Source organism: Leopardus geoffroyi, chromosome A1, assembly GCF_018350155.1.
Source record: "Leopardus geoffroyi isolate Oge1 chromosome A1, O.geoffroyi_Oge1_pat1.0, whole genome shotgun sequence".
NCBI lineage: Eukaryota > Metazoa > Chordata > Mammalia > Carnivora > Felidae > Leopardus > Leopardus geoffroyi.
This window is the reverse complement of record NC_059326.1, coordinates 197,288,037-197,300,539: the sequence shown is the minus strand read 5'-3', so window position 1 is coordinate 197,300,539 and position 12,503 is coordinate 197,288,037. Positions and strand designations below refer to the sequence as shown.

General features: G+C 50.3%; 1 protein-coding gene across 4 annotated transcripts in view; it reads left to right on the top strand.

Moving 5' to 3' along the window:
• Positions 1-12,503, top strand: part of AFAP1L1 (actin filament associated protein 1 like 1) — a 62,461-nt gene that overhangs the window by 36,273 nt on the left and 13,685 nt on the right. For all 4 annotated transcript variants that reach the window (XM_045437594.1, XM_045437604.1, XM_045437576.1 and 1 more), the window contains exons 8-14: positions 1,194-1,373; positions 3,326-3,418; positions 5,775-5,868; positions 6,111-6,263; positions 7,710-7,921; positions 10,585-10,730; positions 11,354-11,426. In XM_045437594.1, the coding sequence (XP_045293550.1) occupies positions 1,194-1,373; positions 3,326-3,418; positions 5,775-5,868; positions 6,111-6,263; positions 7,710-7,921; positions 10,585-10,730; positions 11,354-11,426 (951 nt within the window). The remainder of the gene's footprint in view (positions 1-1,193; positions 1,374-3,325; positions 3,419-5,774; positions 5,869-6,110; positions 6,264-7,709; positions 7,922-10,584; positions 10,731-11,353; positions 11,427-12,503) is intronic.

Sequence of the window (12,503 nt, the reverse complement as noted above, 5' to 3'; positions counted from 1 at the left end):
GTTTTTTTTTTTTTAATTTGCCATCATTTCGTAAAAGAAAATGTGCCTTTAATTCCAGAGTAGGAATGCGGACATAATTCAAAAATATTCATAGCTGTTTAACCCCAAGTCTGTTGACAAGCCTTGCCCAACAAATACTCATTTGAAACATGACATTTTTTTCATCCTGGAGCAGTGAGAAGCTCACCCCAGGCCAGAACCAGTCCCAAGGTCATGACCCTTCTTCCCACTCCTTAGGCCATTTTTTTTCTTGACATATTGCATTGGTTAGGATCTCCAACACAATGTAAATGTCGGTGGAAGAGCAGGCGCCCTTGTCTCAGTCCAGAGCTCAAAGGGAGAGTTACAAAGTTCACTATTAAGGCTGATATTTGCTGTGACAGGTCTGTAGAAGGTCTTTATTATCACATTAAGGAAGTCCCCCCTCTGTAGGTCTAGTTTGCTCATTTATACTACAGATGGGTGGGGAATTGTATCAAATGCCTATTCTGTGTCTATTGATAGATGTGGCTTTTTTTTCTACTTATATGATGAATTATAGTGTTGGTTTTTAAAGGCTAGTGCACTCTTGCAATCCCAGAATAAATAAAGAATAAATAAAGTCTTGATACAGTATGCTTTTTATATGTGTCAGATTCCATTTGCTAATTTTTCTGTAGGGCTTTTGCAACCAGGTTGAGATGAGCTTATCATTTTTCTTTTTTGGAATGTCATTGTCAGGTCTCAGTAACAAGGTAATGCTGGTTTCATAATAAGAATTGGGAAGTGATAATCATTATTGATAAACTATTGATAAACCAAGCCCAGTCTTCCATCACGCCTAGAATTCTCTCTCCCCCATTCCTACTAGGTAGCCCATTAGGAGCACGGAGCTGGCTTCCTTCCGAGCCAGGCTGTGTCTTCTCTGGTTCTTTAGACTAGAATGGTCTTCCTAGTTTTATGCTAAAATCTGCCTCTTCCTGATGGGTGGTTGTGCCCCTGGGGCCCCGCAGTAGCCCTTGAGATCTGAAGATTATCCAAAAATGCCCCCTTTCCAGACTACTCTTCTCTGGGATGAATAGCCACAGCCTCTGTCTTCATGCAGTGCCCACAGCTGGGCTTGGTGGGGGAGGTCTCTGTGGGGTAGGTCGAGCTCCCCCAAGTCCTCCTCCGCCCTCCCCTCCAGAAGGGTGACCCTGTCTCTTCCTGCCCAGTGCTACAAAAGCTCCAAGGACCGGCAGCCGCATCTGAGGCTGGCTCTGGATATCTGCAGCGTCATCTACGTGCCCAAGGACAGCCGGCACAAGAGGCATGAGCTGCGTTTCTCCCAGGGGGCTACCGAGGTGCTGGTGCTGGCACTACAGAGCCGGGAGCAAGCCGAGGAGTGGCTCAAGGTACTGTGCCCTCTCTGCCCCACCCCTCCCGCCCCTCCTTCCTCTCTTCCCAGGCCCGGCTCTCAGCACAGTGGGCTCTCATCCCTGGGAGAGCAGGCCTTGCTCAGGGGAGGGGTGGTGATCGGCGGCCTGTGCATGGCGAGGGCTTACTCGTGGAAGTGGGCTCAGACATCTCCAGGAGACAGACCCCAGGCTGGAGTCCTGCCTTCCTTCTAGTTACTTGAATCCTCTTTCTGACACCCTTACTGTGGGCTTGTCCAGGCTGCACATGTGTACCTCCTGGAATGGGGAGCTTGATATCTTTAAAGGAAGCTAATTTTATCAGTAGATAAAGCTAATCCTTAAAAAAAAACAAAAACAAAAACCAAAAAAACAGGAAAACTCCTTCCTGTCTTAGGTGAAATGTGCATGCTTGCAACCTCCACCTGTGGTCCGGCTTCTGCATCTTGCCTCTGACTGCAGAACAATTAGAGTTACCATGTGCTGAGCACTTACTTCGTGCCATGTGTTGCGCTAAGAGCTTCACATCCATGACCTCATTTACTGTTTGCAATAGGACTATTATCGTTCCCATTGTACAGATGAGGAAACTGAGACACAGGAATCTGACGTGACTTGCCAAAGGTCACACAACCGAGTGGTTTGAGCCAGGATTAGAAGCTGACAAGGAAATCTCTTCCAAAGGCCATAGGCAGGGTGCCATAGTGATGACAGGGGAGGACTTTGGTGGCGCACGGACTTGAGTTCAAGTCCCAGGCCTAAGTGGCACTTATTGGCTATGTGATCTTCTGCAAATGACTTTGCCTATCTGTGCCTCAGTTTGCTCTTCTGTAAAATGGTTCTTGTAAAGATTCTAGAGAGCATTTAATAGGGTGCCCCCTAGGCAGGAAGTACTTAGTAACTATGAGTGATCACGGTGGGATGGTGGTGGGGCCCCTATCCCCAGTCCCTTACTGCCAGCCATGTCCCTGCACCCTGCCCCTCTTTCACTCTGACACCTTTCTGCCTTTTCCTCTGATCTTCCTGCTGAAACAAAGCAACCAGACACCTTCCTCCCTCCCTAGCCTCCCTTCCTTCCTGTGACAACCAGCTCTCCCCTGGGATGTTTAGTGTTGCTCATTATCTTTGTCTCAGGAGGGGAAGGAAGTGAGAGAACCTGCTTTCTGGGGGAGCCTCTGTCCTCCAGGGGCCGGGTGGGTCAGCAGAAGGAGCCCTAGACTGGAGATTGAGACTAAAGACTGAGCCTGGACTGGAGACAGTCTTGACATCCCGATGCTGGCAGGTCATTAGTCCAGAGGTTAAGGTCAGGCAACCATGGCTTCATTCTCAGAGCCCCATCATCCTAATCTGTGACATGGGGATCCCACTTGTCCCTGCCCCTCAAGGCTGCTATGGGGATACAGTGGGATAACCCACGTAAAGCCACGGATTGGTGAATAGCCAGTGGCGGCCATTCTGGTTTCATGCTCAGGTCATGTGAATGCCATGGAATCTCAGCTCCCACATCTTCAAAATGGAGGAGACGGCCCCGGCCACCCTACAGGCTGATGCGGAGGTTCCGCACGGTCACAGAAGACAGTCCCTCACGCTTGTGCAGGGCGTCCTGGTTCACGTGGCCCTTCATACCCACGATCGCACTGGTCCTCAGGCAACCCAAGGACGTAAGCAGAGGGCCAGTATTATCCCCGTGTTACAGACAGGGAAGGCGAGGCCCAGAGGAGAAAATGGCTTTCGCAAAGCCACACAACTAATTAGCACCGGAGCCAGGTCTAGAAGCCACGCCTCTTGTTTCCCAGCCCCCTGACTTTTCGATTCAAGGGGTAGACACAGGAGAAAGCCGTGTTCAAACCCTGATGGGCCCCATACGTGTGGCGGGAGGCCACATCGACCCATTCCTGCTGCCTCCACGGTATCCCTGCCCACCTGCTCACAGCTGTGTGTCCTCTCCACAGGTCATCCGAGAGGTAAGCAGGCCTGCCGGGGGCACAGAGGGGGCAGACATGCCCAGATCCCCAGTCCTCGTGTGCAAGCTGGACCTAGACAAGGTACATCTGTCTCCACGAGGCCTCCTCTGTGCCAGGCAGTGGTGACTCAACAGGGGCTGTGCCCCCGGGGAAATTCACAGGCTGGTGGTGAAGCCAAGCCATAGAGCTGGCACCTCAGCATATCAATAAACGTCTACTGAATTGATGAATGCACGAATGAACGAATGCCCGTGTCCAGGGTGCAGTGTGAGCCAGAGGAGGGAGTAACTAACACCGCCAGGACAGGAGGAAGTCGCGGTTGACCGGAGCCATTTAAAGCAAATTGGAAACTGTCAGAAGAGTGTGGCCCGATGGGACGCAAGCGAGACGGCCATTTAGCGATTGCTCAGGCAGTCGGAAAGTATGTGCCTAGTGCCTTTGCTTTGCCAGGTGCCGGTGGGTGATGAAGGGACTCAGCCCCAAACCCACACACACGGGGCTCACATGATATAATAAAGGTTAGTATTCATAGAGTATGTGTGGCCGACAGTGTCCCTGATGCTTTACATGAATGGCCTAATTCAATTTCCACAACTCTTTGATGAGTCACATTTTCAGAGGAGGAAGCTGAGGCACAGAGAGGTTTGCCCAAAGTCGCAGAGTCAGTAAGAAACAGAGCAAGGATGTATATACCTCCAGACACCTGGCTCTTGATGGTTTCACCATCCCATCGCTCACGGAGGGGCAGACTGAGCTCTGCTCGGGGAGCAGGCCGGGAGCGCCTTGCGGCAGGGGCACAAGAGCCATCCTAACAGAGACACACGCTGCGCTCCCCAGGGTGGGGCAGACGCGAATGCTGGGCTGCGGGAGTGCTGGGAGGGAAGAGTACCAGCTACCCAAGCGCCTGCTCCTGTCTCAGGCGTCGGGGAAGCTTCTCCGAGAGAGCACATTTGTGAGAGTGAACAGCTAGTAAGGAAGGGCGACACTGTATGGGGGCAGAGGTGGGCCAAGGGACAGGGGCTGCTGGGGCACAGTGGAAGCGAAGCTGCAGGGTCAGCATATAGTCCCTAGGAGAGGACAGGTAGGGGGCTCTCGTGCCAGGCAGATGCTGGAGAAGTGCAACCCTACCCTCACTTGGCCCTTGCCGTTAGTAGGGCCTGAAGGAAAGCAACATTGACGGTGTAAACGTGTAGACGCATATATGCACCTGCAGGTGCGTGCTGTGGTTCGGTCCCGGGCGTGTGCAGAGGAATGTTCCTGGGGCCGAGCGTATAGGGGGAGGGGAGCTCAAATATTTAGGGGGGTGTGTTTGGAGTGGGGACATGGTATCGGTGGCTCTGTCTCTCCATGGAGTCTTGTACGTGAAGTGTCACCGTCATTAAGTCAGTTCCAAAGTGTTCAGAATGTGTTTTGTATTTGCCTTCTATCTTGATGAAAAACTTAACCACCCGTACACCATTGCAGAACAAATAGAAACAAATAACTTGTTTCACACTTGTTTCTCTCCCTGTAGGGGAGATCCATTATGCTTTTGACAGATCTGGCCCAATTCTGGCCGTTGCCATGTTTCCAGCCTTTGGAAATCGGGGGGAGCGCACGGCCTCTCCTATCTCCCCCTGCCCCCAAGTTCTGTGCGTATAGCAAAGCATCCCTGAGCCTGGTCTGGGAAGTCGTTGGCAGGAAAGGTGGAGAGGCCTCAGAGCTCTCTAATTCTTTTTAAATGGGTTGGTGCCATTTCAATCCTGTCCCAAGTCTGGCTGGCACAGTTGAGCTTTTTAGAGCAAGAGGGCAGCACTTTGCGGAAGTGTTAGAAGTGATTCGGTCTGTAGTCTGTTGGCCTTGCCATTGCACTTGGGCTGGCTCCCTGGGGAGGGTGTGCCTCAGGTGAGAAAACAGAGCCTTGGGGAGAGGAAAGGATTTTCCCACATTCTCATGACTAACGACCCCTCACCTGTCACCACTGATATCTCCTGGTCCCTAACTATTCTGAACATGCCAACCCGTCCCTTTCTCTACATCCTGTCATCTTAGTGCCTCCCTTTCCCGCGTCTCACCTTGCCCAGGACTACACTGTCTTATGTGGCTCTTTCCCTTACAGTCTGTCCCCACGATGCCACTGGCGATCACTCCCTAAACCAGTTGCATTACATCAGTATCCCGCTTAAATACCTTCCCACTTAAATGCCAAATATGGAAAACCCTGGGAATTTATTACACCTAATTGCCTGGCTCCCCAAATAGGCTATGAGAGATTCGAAGACACGACCATCCTAAGCCAGCATTGTCTTCCCCATACCCGGCATAGTGTCAGGATGTGAGAGTTGCTGACAAATATTTGTTAGGCAATCATCATGTGCAGAGGTTGGGGGGATTGAACCAACAAAGGGGGACCTCTGAGTGTGCCCTCTGACTTGGGGCTGTCTGTGTCCCTCCCCAGAGACTGTCTCAAGAGAAGCAGACCTCAGACTCGGACAGCCTGGGCATGGGTGATAACTGTTCCACTCTGGGCCGCCGGGAGGCCTGCGACCATGGTAGGAGCCTCTGGGGGTTCAGGCTGGAGGATGCCAGAGCCGGGAGGGGTCCTGCCTGGGCACACAGCGCGGAGCAGGTCCTGACCACCCTGGAGATCTGGGTAGGGTGACCTGCTCTGTCCGCACCTGCAGCCGCAGCCAGGCCCCATGTGCGGGCTGAAAGGGCCTCTGGGAAGGCCGGGGTGGGTGGATCTGGGACTTGGGGCTCCCTCCCTTCCCCTGACCCATCTCCATGGCAACAGGCAAAGGGAAGAAGAGCAGTCTGGCAGAGCTGAAGGGTTCAATGAGCAGGGCTGCAGGCCGCAAGATCACCCGCATCATCAGCTTCTCCAAGAAGAAGCCGCTGGCTGATGGCTTACAGACATCCTGCCCCGACCAGGAGGTCCCATGCTGTGGTGGGTCCTGGGCACCAGGAGGAGGATGTTCAGACCCTGCTGCTGTGGACCCCTGGGCTAAGCCAGAAAACCCTCTGAGCCTCCTCCACCTTGCCCCCAAGGCAGAGGAGAGAATCCTACCTAACCCCCACGGCATCAACATTCCATGCCTTTCCACGACACTCAGCAGAAGGAAAAGCCAACTGACCCCCCTATTTCTGTGTTCCCTGTGACCTTAGCTGCAATCACCACCTGCCTCTGGGCCTCAGTTTCCTACACTGTGATGGAGGGAGAGTATCTTATTTCCTCTTGGCACATAACATGCTGGGTGTGTAAGTTACGAACCAGTCTTTTCTTTTTGAGAGAGAGAGAATGCGAGCAGGGGAGGGGCAGAGAGGGAGACACAGAATCTGAAGCAGGCTCCAGGCTTTGAGCTGCCAGCACAGAGCCGGATATGGGGCTTGAACTCACAAACCGTGAGATCATGACCTGAGCTGAAGTCAGACACAACAGACTGAACCACCCAGGCGCCCTGACCCAGTCTTATAAGGAAATTTCTTGGATAAAAATATTTAAGTACTTTTATTATAAGTGCATTCAAATGGCACCTGGGTGGCTCAGTCAGCTGAGCATCTGACTTTAGCTCAGGTCATGAGTTCTGCATTTGCTCTCAGTGCAAAGCCCACTTTGGGTTCTCTGTCCCCCTCCCTCTCTGTCCCTACCCCTGCTCTCTCTCTCAAAAATAAATAAAACATTTACAAATAAATGCATTCAGTGTGAGTTAGATATGGTTTGGAAGGGAAGACATATTAGTCTGTTCACGTTAATGCAATGTTCCATGTACTGGAATCCAACAGAAAATTCTGTATTTTGGATATGCAGTAATATTCCATTAAACTTGAAAAAAATGTTATAAAAGCACATGGCTATAAAGAAATATTTTGTAACCAGTGAATCAGGGCATGTTACTGGGGGAAAATTGATTGAAACCTAAAATGTTAAGAAGGAATTGTTAAACCTGTTGGTCACCAGCCCCTTCTCTTGGCTAGTTTTGTTCCCACATGCTGCCACCAGGTGTCAGCATCACCCATTATTTTCTGTCTCATTAATAGCTCTGGTATTTTGAGAGGAGGAAAGTTGTGTCTTTTATTCACCCATACAATAGTCCCTGCCCTTTTCACCAAGCTCAGTGTGGTACAAAGGCCGTGTAGCAGTATGGGAATGTATCAATCCTCATTTCATGTAGGGAAATGAAACTCAGGAGAAGAGGGTACCGGAGGTCACAGGCCCAGAGAAAGTGAGCGGATCCTGGACCCGCGAGGTTCCTTTTTCCAGCTAGAGAATGAGGATTGTCCAGGCACTTCGTCCACAGGATATAGACCCGGGAACCTGACTCAGAGCCCCCACCTTGGGTTTCCCCAGGACCGGGTTGTCAGGAGGTCATACCCACTGGTCTCCCCCTCCCAGGCTATCTGAACGTGTTGGTGAACCAAGGCTGGAGGGAACGCTGGTGTCGTCTGAAATGCAACACCCTGTACTTCCACAAGGACCACACAGACCTGCGGACTCATGTGAATGCCATTACTCTCCATGGCTGTGAGGTGGCCCCAGGCTTTGGGCCCAGACATCCATTTGCCTTCAGGATTCTGCGCAACCGACAAGAGGTCGCCATCTTGGAGGTGAGAAGAGAGAATCCAGGAGGCTCTTGGTGGTGGCGGCTGAGAGGAGCTCTGGCCTGGGTGTGGGCTTTTGTTGGGGGCGGGGGGGGGGGGCCTTGCTCCTGACATTACAGGGACTGAGGAAAAAGGAAAAGTAAGCCCAACTACTGCCAAGTGACCAAGAAGGACTACCAGTTAAAATACAGCACGCCCACTTAAATTGGAATTTCAGATAAACAACAATGGTTTTAATGCAGGTATATCCCATGCAATATTTGGGATATACTTATACTGAAAAAGTATCTGTTGTTTATCTGAAATTCAAATTTGACAGAGCATTCTGCATTTCTATTTGCTATATCTGGCAAACTCTAGAACTAAGGCTTGTTTATTCACCCCTATCTTAAAATCCCAAGCCTAAGAGACCCCTAGTCTCATTTAACCCGGATCTGATTCTGGAATCCCCTCTAAAACCTTCCCACCAGTGGCCATCCACCTCAGGTAAACCACTGCCCTTCAAGGCAGCCTGCCCCTATCAAGCAGCTATGTATTTTTTATTTTTTTATTTTTTATTTTTATTTTTTTAAAATAGTTTATTGTCAAGTTAGCTAACATACAGTGTATACAGTGTGCTCTTGGCTTCAGGAGTAGATTCCCATGATTCATCGCTTCCTTACAATACCCAGTGCTCATCCTGACAAGCACCCTCCTCAATGTCCATCACGCATTTTCCCCTCCCCCTCCCCCCCTCCCCCCCCACCGCTCCCATCAACCCTCAGTTTGTTCTCTGCATTTAAGAATCTTTTCTCGGGGCACCTGGGTGGCTCAGTCAGTTGAGTGTCCGACTTCGGCTCAAGTCATGATCTCACGGTTCGTGAGTTCAAGCCCCGTGTCGGACTTTGCGCTGACAACTCAGAGCCTGGAGCCTGTTTCAGATTCTGTCTCCCTCTCGCTCTGCCCTGACCCTGCTTGTGCTCTGTCTCTCTGTCTCTAAAATAAATAAACATTAAAAAAAAATTTTTTTTTTAATATTTTTAAAAAGTCTTTTCTCATAAATATGGAGAACAAACAGAGGGTTACTGGATGGGGTGTGGGGGGGGGGATGGGCTAAATGGGTAAGGAACATTAAGGAATCTACTCCTGAAATCATTGTTGCACTAGATGCTAACTAATTTGGATGTGAATTTAAAAAAAATGAAATTAAAAAAAGAGTCTCTTATGGTTTGCCTCCCTCTCTGTTTGTAACTATTTTCTCCCCTTTTCTTCCCCCGTGGTCTTCTGGTAAGTGTCTCAAATTCCACATACGAGTGAAAACATATGATATCTGTCTTTCTCTGACTGACTTATTTCACTTAGCATAATACCCTCCAGTTCCACCCACGTTGCTGCAAATGGCAGGATTTCATTCATTCTCATTGCCAAGTAGTATTCCATTGTATATATAAACCACATCTTCTTTATCCATTCATCAGTTGATGGACATTTGAGCTCCTTCCATAATTTGGCTATTGTTGAAAGTGCAAGCAGCTGTATTTTTAGAAAGATGGTCTCCATATTGAGTTGAAATCTTTAAGCTCTGTGAAGACAGTAATCATACCTGCTTCATATACTTTTGTTTTTCCAGAACCCAGCATGATGCCCAGCCCATACTAAGGCCTCTTTTGCCGTTTGTTGAACAAATGGCTGAATGAAAATGTGATTTCATCCCACCCACTCACTGTTGTTCCCACCCCCTGGCACTCACCCTCCTCTCTGAGGTCCTGTAGAATGCGTTGAGTCTCTCTCTCTTCTACATATCAGTCCTTTGGCTTTTTAGAATTTAAAATGTTAATGCTGAAGGAAACATTAAAGAACTCCTCCCTCAGAGTACAAACAAGGAAACTGAGGCCTGGGCTGCCAGGTGCTTTATCCAAGGCTCCAAGGGGGTCATTAGCCTCTTGGTCTTATCTTAGAACCAAAACCCAGCCTCTGGACCTTGTTTTCTTTGCCCAGTACCCACTGCCTCACCCATTTCTTAAATTTCAAGATATATTGCCTCTGTCACTCAACTTTTACTTTTGAGAGGGTGAGATAGGTCTCTTTTGTCCCTTAAATTATACACAGAGCTTTCTGGCAAGAAGTGTGCCTCCTTTATTCAAGTTTAGCAGTCGTGTGCCAAGTTGATTTCATAATAATGCTCTTTAAATGAGAACTAACGGAGGGGGGAGGGGTTTGGTTACAGCAACTTCTTGTCAATTTTCCTGTATACAGTGCTACAAAAACATTGGCAATTATAAGAAAAAATTTTTTGATTGGGTTATGTGAGAAACAGCCTCCTCTAGCAAAAAGTAAGTATTAAGAAAAAAAAAAACAGGGAATGCCCAAATGCTGTTTTCACATTGAAATGGCTCTGAAGATAGTGGGGAGTGAGGGCGGGGGGGGGGGATGCGGCGGGCAGTGTGTCTTAGAGAGATGGTCAGGGAGGACTTCTCTGAGGAGGTTGCATTAGAGCCAAAACCTGAATAAAGAAAAGGTAAGGAGCCACTCGGGTTTCTGGATGTGTGTTGCAGGCCTGTTCCCCTTGGACCCGGAAGTACTGGGAACACAGCAGGTACTATACAAATGTGGGTCTGGCTAAAGTGAGCAGGTAGCCTGAGGCCCTAACAGTACCGAAGTGCGATCAGCCTGTGCCTCCTTTTCCTCAGGCAAACTGCTCAGAGGACATGGGCCGCTGGCTTGGGCTGTTGCTGGCAGAGATGGGCTCCAAAGTCACCCCCGAGGCGCTGCACTATGACTACGTGGACGTGGAGACCTTAACCAGCATCGTCAGCGCAGGGCGCAATTCCTTCCTGTAAGGGCGGGCTCCCCGCAGCCCGCAGCAGCCTCTCAGACCCTCTGAGCCCAGCCGTGGGCAATGGGAGGGAAGGGAGGAAGAGCTGAGGAGGACGCCGCTTCCTTGGGAGGTCAGAGGGGGGTGCCTTCCCCTTCCAGCAGGCAGGCGTAAGCTGGCTAACGGAGGTGGTCCAGGGTCAGGGGAAGCTGTGGATGGGACGAGCAGAAGAGCAGAGGCCCTTTGGGGTAATGATCTGGGCTCGGCTCTAAGCCACGGAACCATAGGTTCTCACACCCTCGGGCATCAGGCAGGCTCAGGGCTGGTGTATGTAACAGAAGAGCCGGGTTCCAGCCGCAACTCTCGTGAGCAACAGCTTGGGGCGGTTGCTTGCCAGCTTGGGTCCTGTTTTCTCGCTTAGAGAATGGAGGTGATGAATTACTTGCCTCTCAGGTGGTTATGAGAATCACGTGGGTCCCTGCCTGCGAGGCCTTAATACAGCAACCGCCCAGCGCTGTCTGCCATGGTTGCTGTTACTAACCTTCCAACATCCATCGCAAGCTGCTGCCAGAATCGAACGAGAGTGGACAGGAAAGCACCGTAAGCCGCAAAGTGCCATCATCATTGCACCTTACCTTTTCTAGGTATGCAAGATCCTGCCAGGATCAGTGGCCTGAACCCCGTGTGTATGATGATGTTCCTTATGAAAAGATACAGGTAGGGTCCCTTGGGAGTGCCTGGGAACGTGGCAAAGGCCACTGATCAGCTCTTCCTCTCTCTCTCTCTCTGTCTCTGTCACTGTGTCTTTTTATCTTTGCCTCACAGATGATTTTCATTTGCCCGGCAGCTGGAAGGGGAGGGAGGACCCTTCTTGCCATAGATCATGGCTCCAGATAAGGAATCCTCGGCCCAGGAAGCTGGGTAGTGCAACAGAAAGCTCCCCAGATCAGGAAGAGGAAAGGACTCTATATAATGCAAAGCACTATGCCGGTCTGAGCAAGGTGTTGGGCTCTCCAGCTGTTTACTGCTCTCCAGACTGATGGTGCTGACTCAGTGGGGCCTGGAGCGGGGGCACTAACTGGGTGGCCACTCCCATAGACCTTCATCTGTGGCATCCACAGTCTGGACTTCAGCTTCCAGGATAGACTCTCCCTGTCTTGCTCACTAAATCAAGGAGAGGCCAGCTCGTTCATTTACAGCGAGGCCTCTGTAGCCATCACATGAACCACACTGCTTCTGGCAGCATGTCCCGTGTCTTTTCCTTCCACGGGAGAGCCAGACAGCCACATTCTGATCAGACACCGGTGGGCAGGTCAGGCCTCACGGCTAGGGGAGAAAGAGGGGATCCGGCTGCCAAGGAAAGCAGACATATCTGCGCGCCAGGACCCCTGCCTTAGACAGTGCTGGATGACACAGAGCTCTCACCTCTGAGACTCCCTTTTCTAGAAACTTCTCCAGCCATCCTCCTTCCACTTATATGGTCTTTCTTCAGATTCATATGAACCAGTGGATGCAGCTTGAGATCTTCCTCAACTGCAAGAGCTCAGTAGCAAGACAGTACCTAGGGGCATGAACTTTGGACTCAGGGCTGAATCCGGGTTACCTTGGGCTTCACTTCTCTGGTCCTCACTTGCTGGCTTCAGATGAATACATAAAAGCTACCTGATTGAATCATTGCAAGAACTAGATGAAATACTGTATGGGCACCATGCCTAGACATTGGAAGGTCTTACACCGAGTAAAGAGTACTATTGTTATCAATATCATTATTATATTACATTATTATCGTATTCC